The sequence below is a fragment of the Blastomyces dermatitidis genome (assembly GCF_000003525.1).
Source record: "Blastomyces dermatitidis ER-3 genomic scaffold supercont1.5, whole genome shotgun sequence".
NCBI classification, from domain to species: Eukaryota; Fungi; Ascomycota; class Eurotiomycetes; order Onygenales; family Ajellomycetaceae; genus Blastomyces; species Blastomyces dermatitidis.
This window is the reverse complement of record NW_025544778.1, coordinates 4,117,630-4,131,753: the sequence shown is the minus strand read 5'-3', so window position 1 is coordinate 4,131,753 and position 14,124 is coordinate 4,117,630. Positions and strand designations below refer to the sequence as shown.

The window sequence follows — 14,124 nt, the reverse complement described above, 5'->3', positions numbered from 1 at the left end:
TGGTGCAATCGGTTTGATTAGGAAGGCGGTGGTGTCTGGCATAATAATGATGAAGAACAATCTTGATCTAACGAGAGTATACATGTACAGCAGTATAACAATATTGCAGCGACTATTCCAATGCGCGGTATTAGAATAGGATAGGATGCTACCTCATATTAATTTATATTACACCGTTCACTACTAGAAATACAACTAGCATGATGATAACATCCCCCATATCAAGCTTTTAAGCTACATACCATTGACGCCGCCCCTCCATCGATCTTTTGGCACAAGCATCCGCACAAAAAAAAAAAAAAAAAAAAAGAAAACACAGCAACAAAACACCCTCACCATGTCGAAATTCGGCGTCCTCGTCATGGGCCCTGCAGGCGCCGGCAAAACGACCTTCTGCACCGCCCTAATCCAACACCTCCAAACCACCCGTCGCAGCTGCTTCTACGTCAACCTCGACCCGGCCGCAGAATCCTTTTCCTACGAACCAGACCTCGACATCCGCGAACTAATCACCCTCGAAGATGTCATGGAAGAACTAGGCCTAGGCCCTAACGGCGGCCTGATGTACTGCTTCGAATTCCTCCTCCAGAACCTTGATTTTCTAACCGAGGCCCTCGACCCGCTCACTGACGAGTACCTGATCATCTTCGACATGCCAGGCCAGATCGAGCTGTATACACATGTCCCGCTGCTTCCGTCGTTAATACAGCATCTGTCCCGCGCAGGGCCGTTGAATATTTCGCTCTGTGCTGCGTATCTACTGGAGAGTACCTTTGTTATTGATCGCGCCAAGTTCTTCGCAGGAGCATTGAGCGCCATGTCTGCCATGATCATGCTGGAGATGCCACATGTAAATATCCTAAGTAAGATGGATCAGGTCAAAGGGATGATTGGAAAGAAGGAGTTGAAGCGCTTCACAGCTGTGGATATTCAATTGCTATATGAGGAGAATCAGGGAGGTGGTGGTGGGCATGAAGCAGAGGCAGCTAGTGCAGCAGCGGAGGACCCCACATCTACAAATTCCCTGCTGAGTGGTGACTCGTTTAGGCGGCTTAATCGGGCAGTTGGCCAGCTGCTTGACGACTTCAGCATGGTGTCATTTCTGAAGTTGGATGTTCAGGACGAGGACAGCATTGGTAGTGTGCTGAGCTATATCGATGATGCGATCCAATTCCACGAGGCGCAGGAACCCAGGGAGCCGGCTGATGAGCGGGAGGTAGATTTGGAGTAATGGCACGACACATGATCGTGAAAAAATTTCCGAACGGCAGATCTTTATATACCCCTGCCATTCCCCCCCCGTTTATGGGAGTTTTTGAGGGACGCCCCCCTACAGTTTGACAGGCCATCGATGGCTAAATTCGACGAACCATCTACTGCTGAGGAGAGGATTGGCATTATCTTGTGGGGACAACATTTCCCATTATATAAACTTAGCAAGGGGGACAAACGAGTGCCGGCAGCAGGAAGGCCCGATTTATGTCAAAAATTAGCGGATTGAGCTTGAAAAAAACAAAAGGCAATCCGCACTATGAATAGTTAATGAATCCGAAAAAGACCATGTATATAATAACATAATATGACCATACTGAATCAATGAAAACCGGACTTTGCAGAGCTAGTCAAGAAGCCAAATCCAACTTTCCAATAGTATTAAAAATAAATATATCCGGCGTGTGAAAGGCGTACGAGAAAGAGGCGACAGAGAACACGATAAACGCAAAAGCAATGTATCGTCCCAACAAGAAAGTATCATTCCAATCATAAAAAAAACCAGCCCCTCTTGGCCCCCACCAAAGCCCGCTCCGTCAAGCTCGATTCTAGCCTGTCCTCTTCCGCGCTTGCTCCCAACGCATCCCCCCATATATCGGCGGCGTCTGCCCCTGCCCTTGTCTCTGTGCCTCCAGACTATTCGCCCACATCTCCTCCACAAACCCCTGAAGCAACCCCAACAACCACCCAGCCTCCCTCCCCGCCCTCTCCCACCCAACAACATACACGTAATACGCGCCCCCAATCACAGACCCCCAGAATGTAAGTCGGAACACCAGCATGACCCAGAACGTGATGATGCGACGGGCATAATCGAGTACTCTGAGAGAGATGAAGAGGAGGAGGCAGAGGACGAGGAGCGAGGTGAGGTCTGGTGGGGAGTTTAGGAGGGTTTGCAATGGGGTGAGGAAGTAGGGCTGTAGATATTGCTGGGAGATGGGGAGGAAGTGTGTGGTGAAGGTGGAGTAGTAGGAGAGTGCTTGGAGGGAGATGGAGGGGGGGATGTATTTGTTGGCGTTTTGGAGGGCCGGGATTACGTATTCTGTTTCGTTTCGTTTTGTTTTGGCGCATTGTTAGTTTTCTATTTAAGTTGATATCTTCGTTGAAAAATGCGAGCTGTGCAAAAGGGGAGGCGCGGCTCTCTAAACGCACCTTGTATCACTTCCATGATGACTGATATGTGTTATATAAGGGCGAAAAGTAGGGAAAACCCGAACTCGCGCCGAAGTCGGAGTACTCAAGATATTATTTTCTTGTTGTTCTTCTTCTATCGAACGAATTGAACCGATGCTTCTTCTTCAAATGCGCGGGCGTTTCCCAGCTCAGGCTATTTAAATAAATAGTGGGCTGGAATGGATATTTTGGCAAACATGGGATATATATATGGATAGCTCCAATCTCCTTTCAAACAGCCTTGGAAATATCCAAAGAAAGAAGTAGGCTTTGCGATAGCAGTCCACACGATTCGAGAGGTTATGAACTGGCTAATTCTCATAAATCTACCAGACGCGTGCACCGTAGAGTCCGTACTGCGTCAGAAGCTGATGGTGCTGTCAATGCGGCGATTTAATAGCGGGAAGATCTCGAGATCTTGAACGCACTGGGAAAGGGAAGCTAGCTGGTGGTGGAATAAAAGGGATATGAATTTCGGCGGATAAAAGCAAAGCGAGAAACGAGAAGACAAATGCAAAGCTGTTCTTAAGTTAACTCGATGCCATGCGACGGAGGAAGCGCGATCATTGATAATTATTATTTACGTTGCTTCCATGTCAGCTCCCAGTCAAACTGTGCAAACAGACACAACAAGACAAACAACCCCTTTGCAACTTTTCCGACTCCTATTTAATACTTCTGGCATCAGGACGAGCGTGGGATATTTAGTCCATTTGAGAGAAGAAAGAGATGAAAATTTCCTACATAGGGCTTTATCTCTAAATGAAAAGGTTAAATCATTCCTATGTTCAGGAACTCTCTTCTACGGTTCTAAATTTGCGTGTCTATTCATCTATATATTCAAACTCTATACAAAACTAATATATATCATCTATATATTCAAACTCTATACAAAACTAATATATATAAGTTAACCGTCTAATCATAGGCAGTAGGTCCTTAGAACCAGTCATTTCATTATAGTATATTTCGCCCAAAATAAAAACATCCAAGAATAAAAGTAGAGAAAAAACCATGCCGCCCATAACCCACCCAAAACATTTGCACATGAACAAAAAAGACATCAGAGGATATATACACTCCTCACTCACCATCCAAACGATTCTTCAAAGTACTCTACTCCCCTATACCCCTTCTTCAAAACCTCATGAACAGCTACACGAGCTTCGTCCGCCATCTCCGCCGGTCCACAGACCAAAATCGCCGTCCTCCCTGCAACGCTTCTAGGACAATCCCCACGATTGCCAATTTCCTGCACACTTCTCGTGATGATATTTCTTATATCCGGCCTTCTGGGATGGATATCAATCGGGAACGTATGGCCATGGTTACCATATGTAACGGCCTGGTTATATATACCGTCAACGGATGATAGGAGCGCGGTGCGGTCATCCATCGTATCTTGCTCGGGTTGCAGGTCTCTGCTGCAGGTGGGGCCGCCAATTGATTGCGATTTTGAGCGCGGTTGCAATGACGTGCAGTAGAATTGAGTAGTTATGTCCCCTCTCCCGAGCGCCGGGCCTAGTTCGCGAGCCGCCAACTCATGAATAAACGCCTCTTGCCGTGTGGTCCAGACGAATGATATGTTGTTCGTTCTCGTGCGCGGAGGATCTGTGGAGATCTCCGGCGCGTGAAGAGCTGTTGAAGAGGAGCACGGCGATGATGGTGCAATGAACTTATTATTATGGTGGGATTTTGTTTCTGTGCGCCGTAAATGCTCCTCGATATGTGGGAGGGCAGCTGCGATGCCAGTGCCGCCGGCGATGAGAATGACATTTTCGAATGTATGGAGTTCGATTGGGCCATAATATGGTCCTTCTATTAGAAAACTCGTCGTTAAAGTCTGTTTGGGTGATTTGAGGCAATCAGATCGGAGACGCTTGGTCCAGCCGTCGAAAGGTCGGATCCAGAATACAAGTTTGTATTTTGCGTCTGTGAGATCACTCGTGGTGGCCCTCTTGGGTGCCCTTGGTGTACTAGTTTCGGATTGTACCGCTGTGCTAGCCGAAGAAAAATCGCTGGCCTCAGAGGAAGGAAGGTGTTCACATTCATTACCTATGGCTGACCAACTGCCAACGGTGAACGGATGACTTTCATATCCTGTCCATCGTAATGGTTGGTAGATATAATAATGATGGCCCGGTTTAGGCTGCAGATGCCGAGATCCAGGTATGATTTCCAGTTTGATAATGTCAGACGCTTCGCTGTATGATACCACACTCGTTGAGTAGGTAATCGATTTTTTGTTAAGCCGTAGGTGGATATTGCATGAAAGTAATCTCGCAAGGCGGGCAAATCTGTCCAAACTCCAAATAACAACCACCGGCCAAAGGTACCTATCGTATAGATTGAACTCGCCTGCGAAGATGCTTGTGTGTCTAGCATAAGTTAGCATCATCGGGCTTTTTTTATTTTTGAGAATGTTAGGGAGGAAGGGTAGGGTATTTGAGTTACATGAATAGTCCGATAATAATAATAAGTGAGAAGGTGATATGAATGATGAGGAAGATTTCATAATAATTCCGCCGTAACCAGATCGATGAAAATACAAGGAGCAATGACATGCATACAGTCCCCTGTGAGAAGTTCAATATCAGGTCTTGGTTCAAGGGCATTAATAGAGGAATTTGAAAGAAGGATACAAGAACTTACAACGACGCCCATATACCACCATGGATTGGGCCAATATAAGAAATACGATCCGTTCGCTTCAAACCAAAGACAATGTGACCAAGTTAGTTAAAATAAGAACCTAAACAAAAGAAAGAAAGAAAATCTAGCTAGATTAATGACATGGGAATTTTTCTAACCTTGCAATGTGAGCACCGTGTATCCAATCGAATGAACGATAGCCTGGATCGTAGCCACCCTTGCAATCGCTCGATGGAAAAGATTAAACGTCGCGAAACTCCAGCCGGTTGCCCACAGAAATGGATTGTTGCGGGAGCCGAAAAGCCAGAGAAGACACAGGTTTGCATACGACATTATGCCAGTTCTATCCGATACATATCGAAATATTTGGGAGAATATATCGTCCCAGCTAAGGTATTCGGGATGTTTTGGTCAGCGGAAATAAAGATGAACGGCTCGATATTATAACTAACAATAGATTCCCTCTAAACACATCATGTCCAACACAGGTGAGGACGAGACTGAAGATGTAAAATAGGACTATCACAATTGCTTCGATACGTGTTGGAATGGAGCACCAGTAAAACAACCGTTGATGGTGAGTTCCGAAAGCCGCAGGGATGATGAAGTAGGCCCTCACCCAGTGCCGCAACCGTCTGAGAGGGGAAAATAGGAGAGAGTTTCTAGAACCGATATTCAAAGGATGACCTTCGGCGTCGTATTTTATACCGCGCCGCTGGAGGCCAGAAAAGTGTATGAAGAGCCGATTCAGGATACCGGATAGGAGTACAATACCCCAGAACCAATAAGAAAAAACCCTTTATCCGCAATGTCAGTAGTGATAAATAGAGGCGCCTTTCAAGTAGGTCTTGGTTACTTACCCAAAGGCATGATGTGCCCACATTTCAAAGGCCCAAGCCCGCTGTCCCATCATAAACTAAACATCAGCAACTATATTCAAGTATTGGACATCCATTCCCAAGGAACACAACAAATATTTAGAAACCCAATAAAAAATAAATAAAGGAACTAACTGACATTCGTCCTGACCACCCTCTCATACCAATCGTACGACACCACTACTACCTCATCCAATTCCACGCCCCTCGATACTTCGCCATACTCCACCACTCGCAAACCACGTAGATACCGCTCCGTCAACTCTGGCCGAACAGTTTCATACGGAATCCTATACAACCCATCCTTTTCACAATCATAATCGAGGACCTTCAGTCCGTCTCTGATTTCCGTTGATGAGCAGTACAGCGTCGCTGCAGCGTATATGGAGTAAGTGCGCAGCCTGTTGGTACATGTATCTATTTGCCGGGGAGTAGATAGTGACCCTGTAAAAGAGAGGCGGGATACGGCTTCGGCAATGGAAAGGATGCAGCGAGTAGACTCTATCTCTGAAGCCAGCGAGAACCCAGATGCCAAGAATATGAGGAGAGGGGTGAGGAATCGTTGTGGGTGCATGATTCCGTCTATTCCCCTATTACTCCCGCATATGTGATAGATTTGTAGTTTTGCAGGGGTAGTCTAGCTGCAGACGCTTCTCCTAATCGCAAAGATTCCGGTAAAATTATGAGCGGTGCAGTAGGCTGAAGAGCATCATATTAAGGAATCATAGCGGTTTTCAGGGGGTGTTGGAAAGGGATAGAAAGGGAGATAAATATATCCATGCAAAAAAAGCTGTAGAAGTGAGGAATGAGTGTTTTAGCGGGACATACACACAAACCCAACGTCTATCTCTCCATATGAAATTTCAAAGAAGATGAAGGAAAAAGGGAAAAAATAAAAAATAAGAAATAAAAAGACCCCTCGCTTCTTCCCTCGCCGTTTGTGACCGTCGTCGAAGGATGGAGAAGATCGAAAGACCAGATCAGATAAACCGGAAGGACGGGTAAGATCAGATAAGAAAATAGCCCGGGGCGGCACGGAAAGAAAAAAAAAAAAAAAAAAAAAAACACAGAAAGAAAAGAAAGAAAGAAAAATTGGTCAGTTTCCCCACATGCATTCTGGTTAGTTCGCAAAGAGACTAATAATAGCAAATAAAAATAGCTGACATGGGATTAATATCTTCCGCAAAGAGTTCTTGGGCCGGCGGTCGTATTATGCATCAAGCGAGAAAGGCGGAGGAGAGGGGAACATACGCAGGACTATGCTAACTAATGGCCGACCCACTCAACTTCCCACCCTCATCGCCGATTCATTATTAAGACAGAGGGAAGGAAGAAAGTGGTAATCCCTCGCTCAAGGGATTATTCAATATCATCAACCAGCAAAAAGTACAGTCCATCCTCACTCTGCGTATCATGCCGTCCGTTCCTCCCAGTCCAGTCCCTTGCTATATTGAGGCTGGTTCCTGCACTAGCGCCATCAGATAAACTCTATTGGACGCCTGACCCATGGCATGGGGCGGCCAATGGGCAGGAACGGATCTGATAAGACACCCCCGGAACTCAGGAAGAGAATAATAATTGTTGGAAAACTCGCGGTCTGCGATATATCTATCAAAAAGCTAACAGAAAAGAGTGTGAATTGTTTTCAAGTGAAAAGAAGCTGGGGGGAAAAAAATAAAGAAAAATAAAGAAAAATAAAGAAAAATAAAATAAATAAAATAAAATAAAATTTGAGTCTAGAACAATCGAATTCGAACCCCAAGTCTCCATGTACCCAAACAAATTGGCAAACCGGTTCACCCTTCCATCCAACCAAAGGCACTATGGCGGAGTGGTTAACGCGATGCCCTGCTATTTATCCAAATTGCAGAGGAAGAAATAACTTTCTAGTTTAGGCATTTCCTTCGGGAGCGCAGGTTCGAATCCTGCTGGTGTCGGATCTCTTTTTCTTTTTTTTTTTTTTTTTTTGAAATTCATTTTTTCGTTTTCTTTATTTTTGCCTGCCTTGGGCAAACAAGAGGGTAGATTGAGAAGGTATTAGGTTGATTCGGATTAATTACCTTTTCTTTACCGCTTTTCAAATAAAAACGGCCATCTCAAACAGGAGCCGCACTACTGATAGGACAACGCCTGCTCCAGCTAGGAAAAGCATAAAACAAATCTAACATACATTGACAATTCAAACTTCAACCAGCAGCGGTATACATATATAGAGCACGAAACAAAATAAATAAAAGAGAAGAGAAAAATACTATACAGAATTTGGCTGAAAAGTAGACAAAAAAAAAAAAAAAAAAAAAAAAAAAGAGCAAAGCAAAGGGGCCGCTAAGACAGATGAAACGAAGAGACAAAACGCTCAAGAAAGCAAAAACTTGGTAAAGGAAAAGTAAGTTTATACATATATTCAATCAGCCATGCCGTTCCACCGCACGTTTCATCTCTGAGGCGAGAAAACGGGAAAGAGAAGAAGGCACCATCTCGAGTCTCCGACGTCACGATGAAAGGCAAATATAATATAACAGTACAACCAACCCTCAAATCCAGTGATAAAGCAAAGAATAAGACGACACACGAAACCCAAAGATACCTCAGCCAAATATGCAGAGAGTAGATTGACAGATTTTTTGAAAAGGAAATTCATCCACAGGTGAAAAAAGGGAAACACTGCATGGAGGCGAATCTTGAAATTCGTTATAACAAAGGGTGAAAGAAGAGCTAATAAGTGGTGCAAAAAAGATGACCAAAAGAAAATATGCCAAACAACATAACTAATCTTTCTTGGTATGAAAGAGCCTTTTTATCCCTTAATATAAAAAGAATGTGAAAATGTATGCAGTGTGCGATGGTGCTATTCTTTTGCTGAAGACAGAAAAAATAAAATAAAAGTAAAGTAAAGTAAAAATAAACAAATAAACTCGTGGGGTATTCTCGCGCCAAAAACGAATGGAATGTAAAAGAGGTAAATTATTGAAAGAATTTGACGCCTGGGCTGATATGCAAGCAAGAATATAAGGGCAAGAGATGGAAGTGAAGAAAAACAAATGGCGGCCCCCTCCTAGAAAGGAGGGGGAAATTCCTATTGGTGACTGATAATCGAAACAAGGTAAAATGGAAAACAAGAAAACAAGGAGCTGAAAAATTCCAACGGTAGTTGAACGGCATGTATAGGTTGCAAGATGTGCATGCGCATGCGTATATGTGTGTATGGGATGCGTATGCAAGATGTTAATGTCTATAATATCTTCTGTTTCCTTAGTTGGTAGCAGGCGGAGCAGGGGTTTATGATTAATATATTAAATACGTGTATATACCATCATGCACGTAGGGAAAAATAGTTTATCGCGTGAGAGAACGTTTATTTCGGAAAGGCGTCGTTGAATCGGCAGGACCTTTTCGTTCCTATATACTTTATTTGGTGTTATTCTTTCATTGAAGAATTCCCTTCTGGCACTTTTCACGCTCAGCTTGGATTTGGGCTTGTAGCTTGCGGGTCTGGCGGATTGCTTCGTCTCTGAAAGGGGGGGAACAACGTTAGTATATCCGGTTGGAAAATATATGCTGAAGGGGGAAGAGTGCATAGAAAGAAAAGAAAAGGTGCATACCTGTCAGATTGCAACTCAGCAACCTCAATCTGTGCCATATTCATACGACCAACAACAGTTTCCATCTCCCGATCAGCTTCGCGCAGGGCCTTCTCAAGCTCCTGGACGCGTGCTTCTACAGCCTCCATCTTAATAGCCTGGTTAAGGGAAATTCCCTCACCACTTGTTGTTTGGCCAAGCCGTGGAGACCGGGGTCCGGAGAAGGGTGATTTGGGCATCCTTGGGGAGAGTAAGGCGGGGCTTCTACTACCATTCTTCGCGCGCATGAGCTGGGCGTTGTGGGTTTCTTTCAGCGCCTCGATTTCCCGCTCGTGTTTAGCAACTTCCTCCTCGGAGGCATGCTGCGCGGCCATAAGGGCATCCTCGAGGAACTTGAGGCGGGTTTGCAATTCGTTGATTCTGGTTGCTGAGTTATTTTGTTCGCGTTCTCCCTTGTCAATTGCCTCTGAGAGACGCTGTTTCAATGCCTTGTTCGTGGCTAGTTGCTGGAGAACTTGTAGTCCGAGGCCATTGTCGGGGTCCTGGACATAAGCGCTGTCTGCTTGCAGTTGCGTGAAGGCATCTTCAAGCGAAGAGCTTGATGTATTGAAGTCTGCCAAGTCGCTTTTAGCTGCGGCGGGGACAAGGATATCGTGTTCCTGCAGTAGCGCGCGGAGGGAACCGGTCTCCTGCTCAGCACGGTCCAGGTCCATTTTCAATCCGGCCAATCCCTTCTCACACTGCCATTTTTGCTCCAGCGCCTCATCAGCCCGGCGCCTAAGAAGATTAATTTCCTCCCGCAAATTTATAACATCCCGTTCATAGCCTAATCTTCGTGGGGAACCTGATTGTCGGGCACGTTCGAGCTCAATCTCCAGCATCCGGATCCGCTTCTCGTTTTCTCGAGTTTGTACGTTCTGACGCTCAAGGAGACTCCTGACAGTCTGGTGGAGGGCATCACGTTGCATCTCTACGTCTTTCATCCGATCTACCAATGATTCTTTAAATTCACGCTCCTTGCCAATAATGGAGGCTGGTCGGGATCCCGGTCTTGAGACGGACCCTGAGCGACCTAGGCCACTTGGTCTTGGTAGGCCTCGTGCAAGCGAATTAGATCTTGACAGACTACCTTTACCCATAGACATTCCATCCTCTTCGGCAATCGAGTTTATTCGGACTTGTTGCTGCTGCATGTCTAGCTGTATTTTCCTCGCTTGACTTAACATAACATTCTCGTTGCGCAATCCTTGCAAATCATGCTGTAATTTGGCTTGAAGCTGCGGAACAGTTTCATTTCGGAGTTGGTCCCGTTCATTTCGAAGCTGCTCGAGTTCGACTCTCATAGCCGTCAATAGATCCTCGAAGTTGTCCTTTAGCTGTCGTTCTTCCGTCAACCGCCGTCGAGTATCTTCTAATGCGGCCTCTAATTCTTTCGTTTTTGCGCTTATATTCGAGGCGTCCACTCTCTCACGACGTAGCTAGAATCAGGGATAGTCAGTTGAAGAAATACAGTTAGCTTGTGAATCCTGTTTATTGTGATATCATACCTGCTCTACCTGCCCCTCCAGTATCCGAACATGAGACTCAAAGGCGACGCGACGAGATCGCTCTTCCTGCCACCTTTGAGATAAATCAACTTTTAACTGAGCACGTTCTTGCTCCAGGTTTCGTTTCATTCTCTCGAATTCTTCCGCTCTGCTGTTGCCGCCAGCGTCGCTGAGCGGATATTTTACGGAGCTCGTTCCCGAATCGGAGAAGTAATCGCTAGTCCGACGGTTCGGCTCAGGCCCAACTGTAGCTTCCAGCTGTAATCTCTCAACCAAATCTTCCAATTCCATTTCACGTTTGATAGAGCCAGCCAATTCTGAACTGATCTCGCGCAACTCATGTTCCATTTCCTTCAATTTCGCGTTCATGTCTTGCTCTGCAATGGAGAACGATCGATCAGGCATTCTGGGGGCGGGAGCACCATACGAATCGTGAGAAGGGTAACGTGACGAGAAGGAAGTTGGCAGGGCTGAGCCATTGATTGGGGATGGAAGGTTTGAGTGGCCCGAGTCAGAGATCTCGGTGCTACTCGATTCTGCTCCAGGGGAAGACGCTGACTTCCAGCCGAAAAATGAAGTGATTTTATTTCCTGGAGTCTTTGGCTGGTTCTTAAATTCGCTGGGACTGGGCATTGTCTTTACTGAATCGGCTCGTAGCGGTGGTGGTCTGTTCGTTCGAGGATGTAGAGCCATAGTGACAGAGCGTTTGTGGTCTGCGGCTTTGTTTGAGCCCTGCGAGAGGGTGGGAGACGCGAGAGGAATTAGGGGTTCGCTGACCAGGCGAGAATGAACGGATTGTTCCAAATTCCTTCCATTCGCGGATCCGAAATAGACTTCTCTTTGTTGGTCGATTGCCTTGGGAGAGAAAACAAGGGGTTGGCCGTGAGGGAATCTAAAGGTTCAAGGACAAGGGCAAGAAGGTTAGCCGTTCGTATTTAAAATAAGGTTGCAGGAACAAAGCCAATGGGGAAGAGGATCGGCTCTGGGGGAGAAATCTAGAGGAATAAAACAAGAAATAAAAGAAAGCCGTTCAACGAACCGATCAAGATCCCTAATCACGAAGCTAGAAGAAGACGCTGGCGACGATGATGCTTCTGGGCTTTTAGAGTTATTGCTATTAATGGGAGGAAGAGGCTTTGCATCCAGGGAAGAAGCAGAGGCGGGGACGCCCGGGAGAGGCTTCCTGCGGGTGGGGGAAGAAACAGCTACGGATTGCCCGTTCGCAGGAACGGTCTGGAGAGGGAGAGCTTGGGGAGGAGTTTTCTGGCGTTGTTGAAGCAGAGTCGAATGAGAGGAAGAGGGCGTGGACGATAAATGGCTGTGGTGATTCTGAATGGCGGAAGCGCCCAGTGGAGGCGGACGGGCAGACATGGTCAATCCCTATTTTTCTCGCCGATGATTGACCAGTTAGGGGGAGAAGATGGCGTCCCTCTGAACCCCAAAGCAGCAGCGACATGGAACGGAGGGAGATCTATTGGTGACAATCACCCCCGAGACGACGTACGCAGCAGATATCGGGGAGGATGGAATGGGTCGATAAATGGGGGGGGGGGGTTTTTTAAGGGCTGGAAGGGCGGTGGATGGGTCTACGCAGTACAGTACAGTACAGCGTAACACCGGAGCTCGAGCCACAAAAAAAAGAAAGGGGGGGAAAGGTTAAAATCTCTCGCTGTAGGGGAGAGGGGAGAGAGCGAGATGATGATTATTTTCAGCACCAGGCCGGCCTGTAGTACAACGTAAATACCCAGTAGTAGTACGGAGTACACAGAACAGCGTAGGAGCAGGGAAAAGAAAAACGCAAGTTAAGACTCCCATATCATATCCTGATTCGTGCCCAGTCCGTCCGTCCAGTCCTGAATTATGTTGAATTAACAGCGTAAAGTCTCCACTCCGCCATTGGCCAGCCAGCCAGCTAGAATTGTGGCGGCATAAGCATATCATATGGCATGCTCCTGAACTCAAGAACAAACCAGGGGGGAAAGTCTTGTAAGTTGCAACTAACGGCTGGCGTCTGGCGCTGGCCCCCTCCCCTGTCTGTCCGTGGAGGAGAGTCTGTTCCTATACGCTGCGTAGACTGTTAGCGGCAACGTGAGAAATGTTTAGGAGGTTGGTTTAGCGCCGCCTAACGGGTGTAGTAGTTGTTGGAGCTAACAGCGGCGATCAGGGACAAAGCAATGCGGAGTTCTAGATCAACGTGGGAGACACACGGAGAGCGAACAGATGATGATAGGTACAGATTATTTATTAAACAGGTACATGTACATGTACATACCTACATGTAACCCCTGCGAATGAACGAACGATCGTACTATGACTATGTGGATGCTGGTTGTTGACGGACCAATATCTTGAACATCTTATGAGAGATAGATTCACTTGCCCATCAACAAGAATTTCTGTCTCGATATTCACCCTGCCCGGCGTTAATTGCTAATTAATACTGGCTAATTTTGTCGCGCTCCATTATCTCCCTACGCGCCCGCAATCTTAAACAGCCGAACCCTCTGAGCGAGTAGAACGAAGCGTTATTTTATCGTATCCACTCTTGGGAATAATGTCAGCTTGTCAGGTGCGATTTTGGCGCCCTGAACTGTTTGTTGCCTTGGATATAAATACATCTTACAGCTTCCATGCTGCGCTCTGTTGTACGTGCCAAACATAACATGTACAGTACATAACCCTGTACAATACTTTATCATCACCACTAAAGAAACATATCAGCAGGGGAACAAGCAGTAGTTAAATTGCAATGCGGGGGCACATATCAGAAACTTATACTGTGCATTTATTTCATTCTTCATTTTTTGCCTGAGGCTCGACGTGTATACATAACATCTTTTTTGCGAAGACTTGCCCTTTTGAAGATTAAAACTTCAAAACTTGCCATTGCAATCTGTAACTGCATATTCAAGATTTACATTTTGCATCCATAATTTGCACTGACACCAAATCGTCTCCAGTTATAATTATAACTATATATTTCAAAATGAACCTTTGAACCTGGATGAGAAGTTATTTCAA

At 45.9% G+C, this 14,124-nt stretch overlaps 4 protein-coding genes and 1 non-coding gene across 5 annotated transcripts; 2 read left to right on the top strand and 3 right to left on the bottom strand.

Moving 5' to 3' along the window:
- Positions 1–71: 71 nt before the first annotated feature.
- BDCG_05443 (GPN-loop GTPase 3 like) lies at positions 72–2,258 on the top strand. The gene has a single exon (XM_045421124.1). The coding sequence runs from the start codon at positions 338–340 to the stop codon at positions 1,229–1,231; it is 894 nt and encodes a 297-aa protein (XP_045277078.1). The 5' UTR covers positions 72–337; the 3' UTR covers positions 1,232–2,258.
- On the bottom strand, positions 754–3,079 carry BDCG_05442 (uncharacterized protein). Its single transcript, XM_045421123.1, has 2 exons — positions 2,425–3,079; positions 754–2,314 (listed from the first exon to the last, which is right to left on the bottom strand). Exons 1-2 carry the CDS (start codon positions 2,438–2,440, stop codon positions 1,821–1,823), a joined length of 510 nt encoding a protein of 169 aa, XP_045277077.1. The 5' UTR covers positions 2,441–3,079; the 3' UTR covers positions 754–1,820.
- Positions 3,080–3,532: 453 nt separating this feature from the next.
- On the bottom strand, positions 3,533–6,549 carry BDCG_05441 (FRE family ferric-chelate reductase; the record flags this gene model as incomplete). The annotated part of the gene is made up of 5 exons (XM_045421122.1): positions 3,533–4,803; positions 5,256–5,485; positions 5,550–5,894; positions 5,958–5,998; positions 6,115–6,549. The coding sequence occupies 5 exons, from the start codon at positions 6,547–6,549 to the stop codon at positions 3,533–3,535; spliced, it is 2,322 nt and encodes a 773-aa protein (XP_045277076.1).
- A 1,243-nt stretch (positions 6,550–7,792) lies between these two features.
- On the top strand, positions 7,793–7,912 carry BDCG_17123. The gene has a single exon. It is a non-coding gene; the product is annotated as a tRNA-Ser (tRNA).
- An 8-nt stretch (positions 7,913–7,920) lies between these two features.
- Positions 7,921–13,572, bottom strand: BDCG_05440 (uncharacterized protein). The gene is made up of 5 exons (XM_045421121.1): positions 13,376–13,572; positions 12,143–13,168; positions 11,104–11,995; positions 9,578–11,034; positions 7,921–9,486 (listed from the first exon to the last, which is right to left on the bottom strand). Exons 2-5 carry the CDS (start codon positions 12,472–12,474, stop codon positions 9,402–9,404), a joined length of 2,766 nt encoding a protein of 921 aa, XP_045277075.1. The 5' UTR covers positions 12,475–13,168; positions 13,376–13,572; the 3' UTR covers positions 7,921–9,401.
- Between the last annotated feature and the right edge of the window lie 552 nt (positions 13,573–14,124).

Excerpts from the sequence above, each read along its gene's own strand:
- BDCG_05443 (XM_045421124.1), top strand. The coding sequence starts at position 338 with ATGTCGAAATTCGGCGTCCTCGTCATGGGCCCTGCAGGCGCCGGCAAA.
- BDCG_05440 (XM_045421121.1), bottom strand. The coding sequence starts at position 12,474 with ATGTCTGCCCGTCCGCCTCCACTGGGCGCTTCCGCCATTCAGAATCAC. Across the intron at positions 11,035-11,103 it reads TGGAGGGGCAGGTAGAGCAG|CTACGTCGTGAGAGAGTGGA; the intron begins GTATGATATCAC and ends CCCTGATTCTAG. Across the intron at positions 9,487-9,577 it reads GCTGAGTTGCAATCTGACAG|AGACGAAGCAATCCGCCAGA; the intron begins GTATGCACCTTT and ends CCCCCCTTTCAG.